At 43.1% G+C, this 18,657-nt stretch overlaps 1 protein-coding gene across 1 annotated transcript in view; it reads left to right on the forward strand.

Annotated features, from left to right (window-relative positions):
• Slc30a7 (solute carrier family 30 member 7) overlaps positions 1-17,833 on the forward strand; it is a 65,431-nt gene extending 47,598 nt beyond the window's left edge. The window contains exons 9-11 of the mRNA XM_052179389.1: positions 4,577-4,667; positions 7,168-7,317; positions 14,576-17,833. Of these exons, the coding sequence (XP_052035349.1) occupies positions 4,577-4,667; positions 7,168-7,317; positions 14,576-14,623 (289 nt within the window). The 3' untranslated portion in view covers positions 14,624-17,833. The remainder of the gene's footprint in view (positions 1-4,576; positions 4,668-7,167; positions 7,318-14,575) is intronic.
• The last annotated feature ends 824 nt before the right edge of the window (positions 17,834-18,657 follow it).

Below are 18,657 nucleotides of genomic sequence, written 5' to 3' on the forward strand. Positions count from 1 at the left end.
ATATGGATATACTCATCTATGTAAGTGTCCATGGAGCCCAGAAGCGGGCATCACATCCCCCTGGAGCTACAACTCTAGGCAGTTGTTAACAGATGTGGATGCTGGCACTAAACTCTGTTCTATTGGTTCTGCATGAGCAGCAAGTGTTCTTAGTTTCTGGGCCGTCTCACCAACCGTGATACTTAGTTTACTTTATTTATAGGTACTGCTAGTTTATTTAATTTACTTTTGGAATGTGGTGAAAAAATCTTTCCCTAAAAGCTCTATCTGAAGTAAAACTTGAATTTTTCACTGCAAATTACTTTCAGCAAAGAGTAATGTTGCTCATTTAACATATTAAAAGGCTTTGAAATTAATTTTATGTTTATTGTATGATTATAGAATTATGGTCAGCTTTTGAAAAATGAAACCATTAGTTTGTATTACTGGTAAATTCATGCCTAATGAGTCATCATCCCTTTTCATTTATGATAGGAAAATAGAGTTCCATTGTGAAAGCTCAAATTGAGCTAGTCAACCAGAAGCTCGCCTCTAATTGTTTCCAAATGCTTACTTTTCCTTTTCCTGTCGGGTTTGGATGAGGCTCTAACTCTTAGCTCAGTCAGGAATTTGCTAAGCTTGTCTTTTCCTCCGTATCCTTTCATTATGGCTAGATAGGTCCATGCTAAAATCCGTTTTATGATTCCCCGTTATGATAGTTAATCACAAAAATATGGGCAGAAACTCCTGAGCTAAACACAATTTTAAAAGGCAAAAGCTGGCATGGCTACGGACTTTTTTTTACATCTTGTGGACTTTGAAAATGACCTTGGTTGTGAATTGCATCTCCCTCTGTGAGCGAGCAGGCGGTTTCCCCCAGCAGTTGGGTGTCCAACCACAGCTCCTATAGCTGACATTCTGACAACACTTCAGGTCATTGTTAGGAAACCGTGCAGCATATCTGTGTGCTGCGGTGAGGGTTTACTGGGATGTGCTGACCGGTCCAGTTTTCTTAGAAGAGCAGAGCAGGGAAGGTAATGGTTCACCCTGTAAATAGGTAGAGTCTTTTCCGAGTCACCCTTTCCATTTCTTGAGAAATGAGGACCTACGGACAAAAACAGAAAGTACGGATTAAATGTACCGTAGTCACTTCAGTTCTTTGCGGGACTCCTTTATTTTACCCAAGGAGTCTTCATCGATTTCTTAACTGTGATAGCAATAAGTGCTGCTCCTCAGCTGGTGCCAGCATTCTTACTATCACACGCACTAATTCCTCTCCAGTTGGTTTTCGTTCACAGCCTTCTCTGACCTATGGAAGGCCTGGAGCAGCCTGCATTGTTTTGTAGGACGACCTTCTGTTTATATTTTCTTCCTTCTGTGACACGTGTTCCGGTGGAGATGCCGCTTCTGTTCCTGTGGGTTTCACTTACTGGGCCTTTACTGTCTGTACTAGTACTTTTTCTCTGTTATTAATATCATGTGTTCTAAAAGGGTTAGTAAGTTTTCCTGACCTAAATGTACTCTTTTTAATTGTGTTTAGTGGAATTAGCTGTAAATCAGGTTCCATAAACATTTATATATCAAACTCTGAAATGCTGGGACACAAACATAAGTCACAATCCATAATGTGTGTGTGCATGTATGTGTGTACACATACATGCACATACACTGAGAAGTACTTTGTGGATTATGACTTATGTTTGTATATATGTCTATATATATACACACATATATAAACAACTTGATGATTTTGCAATATAATAATTCCATAGATACCAATAATTTTTCCCCTCCTTTTTGAGACAGCCTTTCCATACATCCCACGCTGGCCTGTGCCTTAGAGTGCGGAGATTACAGGCATGCGCACCATGCCCCACAGCATCTGTGCTTTTATAGGAGCAGAGTGTAGACATCTCATCATTCAGAGGACAGTAATCAGGAAATGTACCCCAAAGGAAGTCAGACTTGAGGTTTAAAGAAGTACTAGAAGTGAAACAAAAGCCCCAGTTAAGAATGTTCTCGGCAGAGATTATAGTATTAGCCAAAGCTTGAAGGAACAGCACAGGGTCAAGTACAGCATACATGAAGTACAGCATACATGAACGGCACAGGGTCAAATACAGCATACATGAAGAACTTAAAAATCATGGAGCAGGGATTGAGAGGAGGGAAAGGTAGAGGGGATTAGAGACCTCCTTCCTCTCCCTGGAAATAGTACCATGTTAAAGAGCTTGCATTTCATCCCTTAGGAAGTAGAGAGCTTTGACCCAGCCTTTAGCAGGAGACAGATAGGATCAAGTGCTTGTTTTATGTGGGTTAGCCTCATAACTCTATAGAAAGCAGTTGTTATGTATGGATTCATACACAGATCCCACAGATCTATGTTATTATCATCTGGTCTCTGTAGCTCAGGAGACTGGGCACGGCTGACTGAGAGTTCTCACAAGGCAACAATCAAGTTGTCGGTCCAGGCTACAGTCACTGCAGGGTCAAGCTGAAGAAGAAGCTACTTGCAGTCCCTCCAGCAGTGGCTGACATACTTGTTCTGTTCTTTGGGTCTGGTGGACTGGATTCTAGTTTCTCTGCAGGTGTCCCTTCTTCTCTTGCCCCACAGGTCTTTTGTACAGGAGCTCACAGTATGGAATCTGTGAGGAAACGAGAGAGTGAGGGCAGAAGCTAGGTCGGAGGCCAGATCAGGAAACAGTAGTCACCACTTGTCCTACTCAGTGCCTGCTAGTACTAAGTTGTTAGGTCTCCATTTGACCTAAACAGTGTAGAGTGAAGACCACATGGAAACATGCATCCTAAGGGGCTTGGGAGCCATCTTTGAAGCTGCCTACCAAGTGGACTTAAAGGCTGTAAGATTAGATACCAAGGAACACTTAGGAGGCTGCTGTTATCCAGGTTAGAGATCTGGAAGTCACTGTGGCTGTGGAGCAGGGTGAGCTAGTTAACAACCAAGTGTCAGGACAGCACTTTAATTCCTAGAGCACAAAGGCTATGCAGGTTAAGAAGGAATTACAGGTGGTGGTCAATTCTTGGTTCTTATTGGTGTCTTACTAAACAAATGGTTTTGACTCCCGTCCATGTTGAAACTGCCGTCCTTGCTGCAACCTCACCCCCATCCTTTAGTAATCTAGTCTTGTCCTCAACCTGGCTGTCACTGTGGCTCACCCCATTGTAAGATACCAGTTATTTCTGCCTGTTTAACTCTACATCTGCCTTTGTTCCCATTGTTATTCTTCTTTCGTCAAGAACCAATCTTAAAAGTTGGAAATAGACTTCTAATTCTTTTTCTGTGTCCCTTTCTTTAATCTAGATTCTAAAATGCCTGCTATCTGTATCTTTCAGTCATTCAACCAACACTTATCACGGGCACACTGGGTGACCAGCACATTACTAGGCCTCCTTGGGAATATGATGGTGAGCAAGACAATGCCCCTGTCCTTTTGATCCGCATTAGTCCGCGTTAGTAGTTCCTCTTCCTTCTCACCTGGCAAAGATGTCACGAAGCCTTTAGGCACGGTTGTGAATGCCATGGTGAGCCCCTGTTCCTTTCTGTCTGCATTAGTGTTTCTTTTTCTCATCTCTCAGCGACAGCATGAATCCTTAAGGCACAGTTGCACTTTGACTCTTCTGAGAGGTGCTGAGGGATCCCAGGCATGAGTTCCCCAAGTCCCCTCCTGCAGCTTTCCCCAAGAGAATTCTATATTTGACATTTAGAGATTGCATAAAATTAAAAGTGAGTAGTGACTTCGGTTGTTAAAGGTGGTGAAGCTGTTCCTGACCTCTCCCTCGGTCTGTAGCCAACACGAACACCTGCAGAGCTTTGCAGACCTGTAGCCCTGGTCCTTCTTAGGTATTCTGACGTCAGTCTGTTAGAGCTGAAAGCAAATTAGCTTCAAGGTGAATCTGGTATCTGGCTGGATTCCAGGGTCACTGCACTAGCCACCACTCTGACCTCTGTGCTGTTAACAGATTGTGTACACAGAGTCATCCAAATAGCCTAAAGTGGTCATTTGAGCATTAGGTGGTGATCTCCTGTGCCAGCCTTTGCAGTCCATTCCTAGAGGTGCCCTCACTCATCTGATGGTACCTACTACTCCAAATTTTAAATGATGAAACTGTGACATGCAGGGCTGGGGGATGGGCTCAGTGGTTATGAGCACTCTGCTCTTGCAGAGGACCAGGATTTAGTGCCCAGCTTCTCTCCACTGGGTGAGTCAGAACTGACAGCCTAGAGGATCTGAAGCCCTCTTCATACTTCCCAGAGCACAGGTGTATGAATACATCACACACACACACACACACACACACACACACACACACACACACACTCTTTATATAACTATGACTGGGAAATAACCAGACTAAGAAAAAGTAGATGGATCAACAGCTATATTAATAGACATAGTCTCTCCAGCTCCTTTACTCTAATAGATTTCTGATCCTATGAGAAATGTAGAACAAAGACCAGTGGATCATTGTTTCCTGAAATTCTAAATAGTTGTGTTCTGTTCTCTAAAGAAGTATAATATTACCATTTTGCAAACAGAGATTGTTAAAATGTGGCTTAATAAAGTTGTTTTTCCCCTAGTGTTATTCCACTTTTAAGAGAGTCTATTGGAATATTAATGCAAAGAACTCCTCCCTCGTTGGAAAGCACGCTTCCCCAGTGCTATCACAGGGTAAGTTTTGCAAAGCATTGGATTATATTCTGTTTCCAAACTGTAGGGTGTCATCTTTCATAAATATGGGTAGCATGTGAATATAATTAATCTTTCTTTCAAGATTGCATGGTGACCATGAGTGTCAATTGTATAAGCCCAGTGAATTCATTAGACAATATTGAACTTTACTAAAGAAACTGTATACACTGTTTTCATCTACACATTGAGCTATTAGAAAGCATATAATATGGGTAACAGGTAAAATAAGTATATATTCAGCCGTCTTAGTCAGTGCTTATTGCTGTAAAGAGATGCCGTGAGCAAGGCAACTCTCATAAATGAAGAGTTTATTTAATTGGGGCTTGCTTCCAGAGGGTAAGTCTGTTATCGCTATAGTAGGGAGCATGGTGGTACGCAGGCAGGCGTGGCCCTGGAACAGTAGTTAAGATCTACATCCTGACCAGAGAGACAGAGACAGACAGACAGACACATACACTCACACACACACACACACACACACACACACACACACACACACACACAGAGTTTAATATGGTCTTGTGAAACCTGAAAGCCAGCTCCCAATGCCATTCCTCCTCCTCATTCACACACCCTGGTAACACACCCTGGTGACTACACATTCACCTAAATGGGCATATATACACCTACATATGAGCCTCTGAGGACTGGTCTCACTCAAACTGCTCTATCAATGTAATTAAAAATAGTATTTTTATTTATGTGTGTGTGTTTCTGAATATGTATGCCACATGCGCGTGGGCGTGGGCGCTGTTTGGACAGAGGGGAGTCCGAGCCCCTGGAGGTAGTTTCAGGAAGTTGTGAGCTGCCTGAGGTGGGTGCTGGGAACTGAGCTCCGCGGCTCTGAAGAGCTGCAAGTGTTCTTAACTGCAAACCAGCCGTCCATTGTTCTGGATGTTTGTTGAGTTGTATTTGTTTTGTCTTTCTGGTGCCCACTGTGTATCAGATTCTCTTCTGCAATCCTGGGGACAGATGGGGAGCAGAGGCCGCTGTGCTCGCATGGAGCTCACAGCCTGGCTGGGACGGAGAAAATATTAAGTGCTGTTGATAGGAGCAAGGGTCAGGGATGCAGTCAGGGGGGCAGTGAGAGGGAGGTAGATATGGACGGCTGTCGGATCAGCAAGGAAGCCATAGCCGAAGAAACCAAAACCCTGATGACCAGAAATGTCCAGCCATGTACAAATCCTCAAATCCTTGAGAAGAATATTCCAGGCAAAAAGAAAACCGCTAATGTGAGGCAGCTATGGCTGGAACTAATTTAGTGTATCTGGAGAACAGCAAAACAGGTTTTGTGGCTGCAGCATGATAAATAAAGAGAAAGTGGTTGGAAGCTTGGGAAGAAGGCAAGGGCCAGATGTTAGGAGGGCGTGGTCATCCAAGGAGGCTCAGACTGCCACTCCTACTCAGTGGGAAGCATCTGGAATGTAAATGATTCCTGTGCTTTAATGTGATTGTCCTATGTGCGGAACATGTTTTGGGGAAAACTGCCTGAGACAACTGTCATTGGCACCAAAGTGGAGGCAAATAGACAATTGGGGTGTAGTTTTGGAGGTGGGTTGCTTCAGTGAAAGGGAAGGGTGTTGTCTCACAGGTTGGTATATAGAATGCTATTAAGATACACTCAGCTGTTGACGCTGAGACTAGGGCGGGAAGTATTTGAGGGTAGGCAATTAATCCAAAGTAAGATTCTGTTTATAATGTATTAAAATTGGAATACCAAACAGGCATTTAGGGGGAATGCTAGCAAGGTGGCACACTTGGAATGGTGGGCACTGATGAGGACTGAAAGATTTCAAGTCGGGCCAGGGAAGTGGTTCAGAGGCAGAGTGCTAGCCAGCAGGTACAGGCCCGGGTTAGGTTCTCAGGGCGGGGGGCTGAGCTTGGAAGAGTGTCTGAAGCATTGAGACGGCTGTGGTGAGGACAGGCAGAGGACGACGTGGTCAGTTCTCTCAGCTCTGTTCACCTCCAGATCCAGACACGGGAAGGGCTGGAACGAGAGTTGGCAGAGCTGAAAAATAACTTTCTTCTATTTACAAAAATGTGTCCATTTTGTGTCTGTATTCAAAATTGTGTCTTTATGATAAGTAGCTAAATAGACAGATAGACAGACAGATCATATGTCCCTCTAGCCTTATAATCTTTTCTCCAGGAGCATTTTCTGTGTAATGAATTCTCTCGTTTCTAAGCATGTGTTGATTTCTGTCCTCCCCCCCCCCCCATTTCTGTGGTCTACTTTATCATTCTTTGTCTAGCTCCATGGCTTGTGTGTACTGCTCTGATTATATGATAAGTGTTCGAACGTTCATTCTCTGTCCCCAACCTGTCTCAGGGTCACCTGGAACACCCCGAGTACTCCTTAAGCATTGGTCCAACATGTCTTTCTAAGTAGGTGGTCGATCCAGCTTTCTCGCTCCCTTCATAATCGTCTGTGGGTGGGAGGAGGCTTGTTCTCCATGCTGATCTCTGCCCGGTGTTTCAGGTGCAGCAGTTACAAGGAGTTTACAACCTGCAAGAGCAGCACTTCTGGACGCTCTGTTCTGATGTTTACGTCGGAACTTTGAAGCTCGTAGTAGCCCCTGATGCTGACGCCAGGTGGATCTTAAGCCAAACACATAATATTTTTACTCAGGTATGACTTGTTAAAAATCTCTTTTAAGAAACTTATATTTCTCTGTATCTTATGAGCTTTAAAAATCCTATACTTAATGTATCAAATATAGAAGCTACTAAAGTAAAAAAAAAAAAAAAAAGAGGAGGAAATGTTCTCTATCAGAGTCAAATTTAGACTATTTTCCTCAACAATCTCTCTCTCTCATTTTTTCTTTCAGTTTTGGGTATTGATCTAGGGCCTTCCATTTTAGTTAGTATTGTTGGCTGGAGTCTAAACATTCCTCTAAGCAGAATTACTTTTCTGTGACATATGTCACTGTGTACATATTCCTCTTCTGCCTTCACAGCTTCAGACATGAATATAATGTGCAGTCTAGTTAAATTCAAGGCATTACCTAAATTAGAGATTCTGCCTCCTGATGAGAGACACACATGCTTAGGTTGCTTATGAATGAATTACTGACAGATATAATGTTAATTAGGATTTACATAATCCTAATCTTTGATGCAGTTAAGACTCTGCTATACCGTGTACTTGTTCAGAATTTTAACAGCTTTCTGAGAAGACACAGTATATAACTGTGACTCATCTATATAAATGTGTATCATCATGGCTTTCATAATGAAATCGTGGCAGCCCAGGCAGTATTTCTGAATACTTCTCATACGCACTCCATGTTTGGCGGAGGGGGGCAGAGGAGAACACTGTGGCAGTAACCCGCAGGCTGCCCCCTGGCCACAGCCCTCCCTCATCCTGTGACTTCCTGTGCTGCTGCTGCTGCCCTCGCAGTGGGGCTCCTGGGCATCCTGATGCTCCTGGCTTTGCTGCTCAGTCAGTTTCCTCAGTGAAAGGCAGTGCACCTCCTACTCTGAGCCCTGCGCTCGCAGCTGCTGTTGGGGCTGCTGGGACTATAACCTCGGACCAAAGGGTCCCCAAGGCACAAACCTGGATTCTGGGAATAGGAAATATGAACGTTCCTTCACCTGCCTCTTCTGTTTCAGAAGCTATATTTGGGCTTTGAATATTTTCAGCCTTTTTTTATCAGCTAAGGTCCTGACTAGTTGATTCCATTCCTTGTAGCTACCAGAGTCCCTTTGAGGCTAACTGTGAGGCTATTCAAACCCATTCCCCACCACACCCAGGAGAGCAAGGGGACAGGGTCACATCTCTAAAATAACTTTTATTCCTACACTTAATGATTTTAATCTATTTTAGTTCCCGCATACCAGAATAGGATATTTAAATAATTTATTTCCTTTTCTGCAATGTCCTTGCTGCATGAGTAAATATCAGGACTTTCTGTAACAAATTTCACTTCATGAAATGTAAATTGTTAAATTACTTTGTATTTTAAGTTACATCTTACTCATAATTGAGCTCACTTACCAAATTGAACCTCCCCCCCCCAACACACACACACACACTTGCTGTACTTTTGAGGGGAAAAAATCCTGACCCTTGGGTTAGTGAAATGTCTCAGCAGGTGAAGGGCCTTGCTGACAAGTCTGGTGATCTGACCTCAGGGATGGGAGGAGAGGACTGACTTCTGACCTCTTCAAGCACCCACACAGAATAAACAGAAAAGTAACTAGATGATTTGTAAGCACATGGATGCTTTCTCTTATAGAAAGTCTCTGGTCTTGTTCTAAGGAGGCGGCCTTCCTGCTGAGTCCCCCACACTGAGCTCTGTTTGTCTTCCTATCAGCTGACCCTAAGGGTGGAAGAAACAGACTTTGGTTAAAGACATTGTGGATTAAGATAACTTTAAGTTGAAAGAAACAGAAGTCAGAGAATTGTAAGGTGGATCTATTATTTAGTTATCTGATGCTAAATCTATAGTGATTTTAGAACCCTGGGGCATTATCCTATTTAATACTATTTTCCAGGGTCACCAATTTCACTTGAGGTGGGAAAGAAATGGGCTTCTGTACAGCGTGTGGTGTAGGGCAGGGGCTGCAGTCACTTCGGGGCTCGGACTCCTTTGGGAATTCCAGTCAGGTGTAGGCCAGAACCTAAGCCGTGGGCTTCCTTGTGTGTCAGTCTTCCTTACTATCCATCTAAGCCAGCTTTCAAAATTATCAGTGGATACCTGGAGGGATGGAAAGCTTGTTTTTCTGTGTTTACTTAGAACAGAAAGTGAGGCTCGGGATTAGAAAGCAATTCAGCGGTCCAAGGTTTTGTTTTAAACTGGCCGTGATCACTTGTTAACTTTTTCATGGTATACGTGATAATTATAATTACAACCTTGAATTTTTAAATATGCTCTATTTTTTTTATAAATGATGTTTGAAGAAAAACATGTTAAATACATTCAAAGATCTAGACTGTGCCTGAGGTTCACTACGCTGCTGGGTTCCCAGAGAAAGAAGACAGCCAGCCTGGGCATCCTCTCCTGGCCAAGCCCGCCTTCATTTCCCGCGCTCCCCACAGTGCCTGCTGAGTCCTACCTAACCCAGCATCCCGAGCCCCCGGCTTCCTGCTTCTGCCTTTTGTGCTCTGTTCTCTGACCTCAAAATAGAAGTGAACAGTTATCCAGGAAGGAATTGAAAAGCCTCCTCTCAAACATAAGTCAGAGTCCCTAAATTACAGAAGCCTCCACCTCCTCCAGCCTCCCGTGTTCAGAAGCCTCCCTTTCTCTGACCAGCAGCTCATCCAGGCTGTGCTGTCTGCTTGAGGGATCCGCACAGAAGGAAGGCTTGCCTCTCCTTCTCTGGCTTGCTCTCTGGCTTTCTGCCCTTTCCAACTTTTTTTCTAACCTTCTTGTAATGGGCTTTAGTGTTTAATGAGTATTAGTTTTGCTTGCCTACTCGGCAAACTTTTTCTTAGCCTGTCTCTCTCATCTTTCTTCATCATATGTACCTAAAATTCAGGAGGCTGATTGACAGCCGTGGGTCCGCTGTACCCCAGGTTTGCTGTTGTGCATTAAAACAGACAGTGTAAGTGCTCACTGACTGCTGGGTAGTAGTGGACACAGTGTATGAAGCAGCAGCAGCAATGCAGGCGCCTCCCGACAGATAGCCCGGGAGTGACAGGAATTCATTGGTCAGTTACCACGGAGTGGGCTGCACTAAAGACACCAGATCTGTTTTCTCTCCTTTTAATATTATTATTATTAGTTGGTGGTGGTGGTGGTGGTGGTCCGGGAATGCTAAGTAAACACTGAACTGTGTCCTTGGTTCTTGGTTTTTCTCACTGTCTCACTAAGTAGCCCAGGATAGCCTTGAAGTTGCTCTGTACTAGGGCAGCTTTAAAGTTGTAATCCTCCTGCCCCTGCTTCTGCTTCAGGAGCACTGGGATAACAAGTGTGTCATGATAACCTGTTATATTGTTATTCTTGACTTATAATTTATTCATGTTTATTTGCGTTTTATTAATTCTGTAGTATCTTTCATGGAAAAGTAAGATGGTTTTACAGTACTTCATTTTACATTTTAAAAAAATTTTGTGTGCGTGGGTGTTTTGCCTGCGTGTATGTCTATGCATCTTGTGTGTCCCTGGTGTCAGCAGAGGCATCACGAAGGCCTCTGGAACTGGAGTTACAGAGAGTTGTGAGCTGCCGTGTAGATGATGATTGAACATGGATGCTCTGGTGCTTTTAATCTCTGGGCCATCTTTAGCCCCTCCTTTGCATATTAAAGTGATAAAGATTAACATGTCCAGTCAAAAAAAAAATCAGACATAAACATGTCTATGGCTTTAGCCCATAGAAAATGCAAGTAAAACAACAATTTCTATAGTCATATTTCTGACCGTTTTTCTAACTGTAACTTCTTTACACAACAATGAATATTGCTTGGTGATAGCCCAAGCCTGCAGTACCAGGCTAACTTTTGGGGTGGAGGCAGGAGCAGTGAGTGAACTTAGAAGGCTTAAAATAATTACCTTTCCTGTTGGAGAAGCTGCGGACTCCTGACTGTAGACTGTGGGGAAGCTGCCATGCTTTCCTGTGATCAGGGAGTGGGTCACTTGCCAGAAGATTTCTTGGAAATTTGGCTTTCTCTTTACTTTGAAGGAAATTGAAATGAACACTGGGACCTGGACAGCCAGGCTGCCCATCTCTGCTGGGACAGGTGGATACAGCCAATGACTTCTCAAATGGCTTCTTTATCTTTGCTGTTGGATGGCGCTTTGGTAGAAAGCTGTTATCCCCTGGAGGGACTGATACCAGTTTGAGTAATTAACTCATGATTATGCAAAGATCATTTATCCAGCCCCTTTGTTTCTCTCCTTCCTTTTCATCGCCTTGGGCCACGCATTCCTTATTACTGTCTTCCCCAGTTAGGACTGGGGTAATGAAAATGGCAGGCTATAGCAGGAGCCCAACTTTGCTCATTTAACTTGCATTAGCAATTTTGTTTAAAAAGAGAAGATATACAATATGTTTGTGCAATATTTTTTATCTTCTATTAAGATTACACATATAAGAATTTTTCAGAATAGTTAATTTCTCAGTCATTTCAGGGCCATCTGGACTGAGTTAATCAAATCATATACTTGTAGTAAATCAGAATAATTTATAGTAACAGCCTTTGTAGTGTGTGAATTCTTTTCTCATACATTCACACAGGATCGTGACAACAGTGCCTACTCTAGAGTAGCGGTTTTATTAACTGCTTGTTAAGTATTAGATAATTCATATAAAACTGCTAATTGGTAGTGCTGATTTAGTCAACACTGTTTCATAGTGAGGAAAACTGAGCTTTGGTTTTAATGTATAGGTAAAGATCATATAAATGCTATGCTCCCCCCCTCCCCCCAGTCTGTTGGCCAAAGTAGGAACCAGTTCGTTTTTCTGTAAGTAACTAAAGTTGTAGCTTGCTGTAGGAGGGCTTTGGGGGGTGGGGGTGGGGGTGGAGGCAAAGGCTGTTTTCTGTCCTGACAACTTAGTCTAGTGTCCTAAAGCTACCTAAATCCTAAGTCCTAAAGCTATCTCATGCATTCTTCAGTATTGCACAGAACCCTCGCCATGAGTTCCAGAGAAAATAACCTGTAATAGAAATGGGTGTTTTGAGGAACCCAACAACTGCCGTCATAGGTCACATTGGAACCTCTTTGTCTGCCACTGAGCATCTGTCCTTGTAAAGTATTGGCAAGAGCCATCTGGTTTCTGTTTTCTCTCTCTGCTCCCACTTCTAGTTAAAAGTAGTTTTTGGTTGAAAGAAAGAAATTAGTAGGATTTTCGTTCATTCAGTAATATCTATTGACTGTGCTGTGTGTCAGATATTATTGAAGGTTCTGGGAGTCTGGAATGTAAAAGAGGACAAGTATGTTTCTCATGGAGAGAGTACATTATATTAGAACAGACATAATAAACATATTGAATAAGTGATCTTTATGACGTAAAGGGACAGTGTAGGAGCTTCCACCATGCAGTGCTCATGCACTGACTTGACTGTGTGTGGGGGTCTGAGTAAGAATGACAGAGAAGGCTGGGGATCTGCAACATCTGCCTCCTCGTAAACAGTATGCCTGCGTTTCCTCTGTGGTATCACCATCCAACAAGTGGTATTTTCTTCTCTTTCTTATTTTCTCTTTCTGTCCAGTCCCCTGATAGAATATGAACTCTGTGAAGACAAGGCACTTTTCTAGAATGTCTTCTTCCCTGTCTTTTGTGTTCTTAGGTGAGAGACTATTGCTTAGAAAACAATAAATGCAAAAATAAATATTGTTGGATTAAGACGTGAAGGAATTGTCTAACGGCTGTCCTCAGCCCTCACTGATGTCTGGACACGGTGTGACAGGAATGCCCTGTGGCTGTTGTGAGGAGCGTAGCTCACAGGAGGGCAGTATAGCTAACGGATTAAATAGAGGGAGAAGGAGTAACACTGATCAAACGGGAGGGCAAGGGCTACATCCCAGGGCATCATGTGGGAGATAAGTGGTGAACATCGAGGGGCGTCCAGGGCCCTGCCATTCTAGTGACACTGAGAATAACAGCGGTGAAAGCAGGCACGGGGCAGCGACAAAATCCAGACAGGAGCTGATTGTGGCTAGGGTAGGCTCAAAATGATGGCAACGGCTTAAAGTGGTCAAGTTCTGGGCTTGGATAATGATTTCGGAGGGCAAGCCACCAAGTTTTGTAGACAGGTTGGGTACTGGAGTTTTGTAGGCAGGTTGGGTACTGGAGTTTTGTAGGCAGGTTGGGTACTGGATGTGAGGTGTGAGATCTTTAGAAAGAGCAGTGCTCGCTGTGGGTCAGCAGGTTGGTTGGATGATCCTGTGCTGCTTCTTAGCCACCCTAGGAGAACTGTCCCGTAGGTTCCTGTGTGGACATGCAGACGTGAAGGTGTGAATACAGGCGAAGGTTGACTACAGTGTGGCTGCGGAGGTCAGAAGAGAACAGGGTAGGTTGTGAAGGCCGAGCCTTTGATTGGCCAGCGTTTATTGCTCAATGATGGAGGAGATGGGGAAGAAGCCTGGCAGTGACGACCAGGGAGCTCTCCCCGGAAGCAGCACGGGGAAGTGTCTGGCCCCGGGAGACCGCGGCTGTGGATTATTTCTGATAACCAGGGCTGAGAGCCGGCTCTGGAGCACTAGGAGCAAGTTGGAAGGTCTTGGCAGGTTTTTGTAGAAGGTGGGGAGAGGTGCTGAGGCTGGCGGGCTGGCTGGGCGAGCAAAGGAACTAGAGACAGTAAAGATGAGACGAGCGGCTCTGGTGAAGTTTGGCTTCCACCAGAGTGGACTGAGACCACACCAGGCAGGCAGGGCTGGTGGCTTAAAGTTGTTTTCTGTCTTTTTTTTTTTTTAAGTAAAAGAAATTATAGTATTTTGAACACTAATAGAAATGACCCAGTTGAGAGAATAAAATTGATAATGCAGAAGAAATAGGGTGTGGTGTAGACTGCAGTGTCCTTGACTAGTTAACTCACATCCAAGACTGAAGGAACCCGAGTGTAAAATAAGGAACCAGTTGTCAGTTGTGACTTTTAAATAAATGCATGTGTTGCTATGGGAAGGCAGAGCCCAAGGTGAGCTGGCTTGAACTGGTGGCTGGCTAATCCAGCACTACCGTGTCTACGTGTCCTAACTGCGATGGCCCACAGATGGCCGCATCTAACAGCACAGACGTAGGCCATTTGGCTAGTGACAAGAATTTTTTTTTCCTGTAGTGGTTTAACAACTTACAATGAAAATGGATACTTAGAAGCAGAAAGACAAAAATCATTCCATTTTAAAAGACAAATGAGGTGCTGTTTGCTTTCTACCGCTTTTCTAGAATGTTATCTGTTTCAGGTTTTCAGGTTCAGTGTTCTAAGTTTTCTTTCTAACTTTGCAGGCTGGAGTGAGACAGCTTTACGTACAGATTGACACTGCGGCAATGTAGTCAAAGAAAGGAAAGTGATTGAGGACCAAACTTTTCCAGTACAGTGCAACCCATTGTACTAACCCAGCGCTCTGAAGCAGAGACTTGACCACTACAACTCGGAAGCCCCAAGGACGCAGGTGGCGCCCACCATGTACTCGGTCGGTTGGTCGGTCGGTCGGGGTCACAGCGGACCCCACCCAGACTGTTGCCCGTGTGCTTTTCCCTTCAAGCCATCCTGACTGCCGAGGTTTCGGGGTTCATTCTAGGGTCTTGGGTTGTCTTTTCCCCGCTGGGGTTCTTGCTGATCACTCTCACCCCATCCCTGTCATCCTGCCCAGCCGGTGAGAAATTCAGACCGTGGGCCTCCAACCTTCTGAATGTCCTCACTACAGCTGCTGGAAACCACTGCTTTTACTCCCATAAAACCAGTGTTGTTTTTACAAAAAGAAGTCTGTTTTCTATGTAATGTCACAGTTGTTGACGTTCTTCAGTGTAATCATATGTTTGTAAAAATTGTTTGTACCTTGCAAACTTACGAACCAAACCATATTGGGTTTTCAAAGTGCCTTTGTATCAGAAATATATTTGCCAGCATAGAAATGTACCATCAAAGGTCATATGTATTTTTTTTAATGGGTATTCTGTAATTTGTACAAATTAAGACTTGCTAGTAACATACATAATTGTCTGTGTACTTCCAACATAGATTTAAATATATTAAATTTTTGGTCTTGTGAAAAATGACATTATTTTGCTTTATAAAAAAAATCCAGTTATCACATTGTTACTTTGTAGCCTATTTTCAAAAACGCAAATACATTAGAAAAACTTTCTTTGATGTAAACCATCTGCTAAATCACAGATTTCTATGGAAACTTTCACCTGTCTATGGTAAATTTCCCAGTAGCTCTCCTTGCCTGTTTAGATTCTGTTATTGACAAGAAAGAGCCCCTCAGGGTGGCAGAAAGAGAGGTCCAGTGCCATCTTTGTATCCTCTAGGGCCAACTAGCAGTGTGACTCTCTGGTTTTGTTTGCACAAATACAAATTACTTCCCGGAAGTCTAGGACAGCATTTGATTGAGGATGAACTATTATCACTAGAGAACAATTTGGTGACAAAAAAATCTTTCCTCACGGGGGCGTCTTACACTGGTTGATTTTTTTCCAGGGTCCTGAGTATATGAGAAGTGTAATTGTGACAGGCATGGTGATCCTGAGTATATGAGAAGTGTAATTGTGACAGGCATGGTGATCCACACATTTAACTCCAGCACTTAGGAGGCAGAGTCAAGGGATCTCTGTGAGTTCAAGGCCAGCCTCATATACTTAGTGAGCTCCAGGACAGCCAGGGCTTCAAACAGAGACCCTGTCATAAATTACAAATAAATTGCAATTTGAGATGACAGGTGCTTAACACTCAAGTATTCTTGGTGTTTTCTGAGGATAAGCAATTTGGGTGAACATTTTCAATTGTGTTTCACTTATCCCAATAAATATTTACTTTAGTTAAGTAAAATTGATATTGTTAGCAAAAACTTAAAAACCTTGCCATGCAAAAATGTTAAGAGTGTGGATCAATGACAGGCACGTTAGCAGTAAGGTGGCAGAATTTACTGCTGACATGTGCCTGAGTTCTCAAGTACCTTCCTCCTATTCCTGACCTACAGTTTATGCATTAGGAGAGCTACGTCACGCTCTGCAGCAGTAGACCACACACCACAGTGTCCGTGGCGCCCTTTTTGTAAATCAAGCGGTAATTTCGAAGCCTGTTTGCTTTTCTGTCAGGCAGTTGTAACGCTAAGATTCCCTGCAGTAGATGGTGTCTGATTGAAACAAGTGCTGTGGTCTCTGAGGAAGGTAAATGCAAACAGAACCGTGCTGATGCTGTCCTCCTTCTCATTTCCGTTCTGACACACCCCAGGATACTCTCCGGCTTGGGCAGACTGCTGAAAATGAAGGTCTAGATGAAGGCAGAGCCTCTAGATGTGAGTGAGCCTTTACAAGCTAACCCCAGCAACTGTTGACGTTGTATATGTGGAGTCAGCTATGCTGCCTCTGAAGTTTACCAAATCTGCTTTCCCCTGGGCTCTTAGTTCTAAGTAACGTGTTTGTCAAAAAGCCTCAGTGTGTTTAAGGAGGCCCTCCGTGCAGTACACAAAGCCATGAGTGCTGCTGGACCTTCGATGAGGCGTAGAATATGTCTGATGTGAAACTAATTTTGCACTTTGTTCCAAGAGCTTGCCATTTATCAGGTTGGCTTTGACATTTTTTGCTTAATTAAATGTTGGCATACCTGTGTGTATTTAAAAAAAAATGTGAATAGAAACACTTAAAAAAAAAAAAAGCTTGTCTTTTAGCATTCTCGATATAGATGGATTACTAGCAGGTGGTTTTACTAAGAAAAACTGTCTGGTTATGGTAATAAAATAAATTTCAAATACTCTTAACATTAGGCTAATATTATTACCAAACAAAAAGCCAATGTGGGTGTATAGTTCCCAGTCTATGAATAACCAAAGTTTTTTTTTTTCTCTGAATAACAAACCTACGTTGTTCAGGGAAAGTTTACCTTACCAGATAAACATCCCCAACTGGTATATTTTTAAAAATCTATTGTACTACTTGATGAAGAACTTGACCTAAGTCCAACTTCCTCATTTTGAAGCCTCCCTGTCTGTCTTTCTTAAGGACAGTATCTAGCATACGTAGGCTAGTTTTCCCTCTCTGTCACCACCCTCTTCTGTAGTGGCGGCATAAAAACATGGCCACAGATGTCATTTTGATTTCTCCTTATCTAGATAGTTAAGAGCCTACAAATATGTACTAGGAACCAAAATACTGTGACATCAGTGTGCCTCTATAGAGCAGCCAAATCGCTAACCCACAATGTAGCTGATCAGAACCGTCATGATTTTACAGATGGTAGCGTCGGAGCCAGCCTGGGGTGGGATGCTGGGATTTAGGAGTACTGCATTGCTTATGATAGAACTTCACACCTACACACAGACTGCTGGGAGCGATCTGCCTCTACCTCTCACTTGCAGATGAGAGACCTCAAGTCCAGAAAAGCTGTCATTTCCTACAGGGATCAGTGGTGGCAAAGCCAAGGCTCAAGTGGAACATCCAATCGAGAGTTCTTTACACTGTACTGTGCTGCTCCCCGGTGAGGCATTGCCGTTCTGTAAATGTGACTAAATGTGGCTTGTAAATAAAGAACTCTGACCTCTAGCTTTGGTTCATTAAGTCACTTTATATATGCAGTGTTGTCTCATTTCTCATATATAATTAAGTTTAGATTATTTCCAAAGTATTTGTGGTAGAATAGATTATAGTAATTAATTTTTATTCTTCTAAAACCAGTTCTTGACTTGAAAAAAGAAAAGAAAATGTTCTCTAGACACTGTGAACTGGGAGTACATTTTTGTTAATTGCCCACCCTCAGCTAATGCTGGCTTCCTTTCCTAAGTCTGCTTAGATGCTGTAAACTGGTTCCTTTTCTGTATCAGGCTGGGTCACGGGTCCCGTCATTTCAGCCCCGCCTGACACTCTCAGTCATCGGACAATGGTTTTACTTTAAAACTTCTCAGAGCTGTGCAAAGTGAGGCAGTAAACGTATGGAACATGTCTTTGACTTCAGTCGGGTAAATTTTTGAAATCGTCATCAGAACTGCAAAGACTAGGCCACTGCTTTTGACTTGGAATGCATTACCTCGGTCAGTTAAGCTTTTGTTTTTCTTTCTACAAAAAGTCACCATTGTTGAAACACATTATTTTCTAATTTATAAGAATCTTAGCGGGGGGTGCAGGGGAGGAGTTCTTGAATTCTCTGAAGAACATTGATTTAGAATTCCATGAAACATTCTTAAGATATGATTTCCAGAGGCCACATTAATGATTCAGATCTAAAGTAGAGTCAAGACAAAGAGTGAAAGATTGTATATGACGGAGTGTTTGCACAAATGTAACAGAGAGGTGTAGCCACTCCATTTAAAGGTCAAATAGGTGGGGCTTTATCGATGAACTCATCTTTGGTTTATATTTAGCCATTTCCT

This window comes from Apodemus sylvaticus, chromosome 4, assembly GCF_947179515.1.
Source record: "Apodemus sylvaticus chromosome 4, mApoSyl1.1, whole genome shotgun sequence".
NCBI classification, from domain to species: domain Eukaryota; kingdom Metazoa; phylum Chordata; class Mammalia; order Rodentia; family Muridae; genus Apodemus; species Apodemus sylvaticus.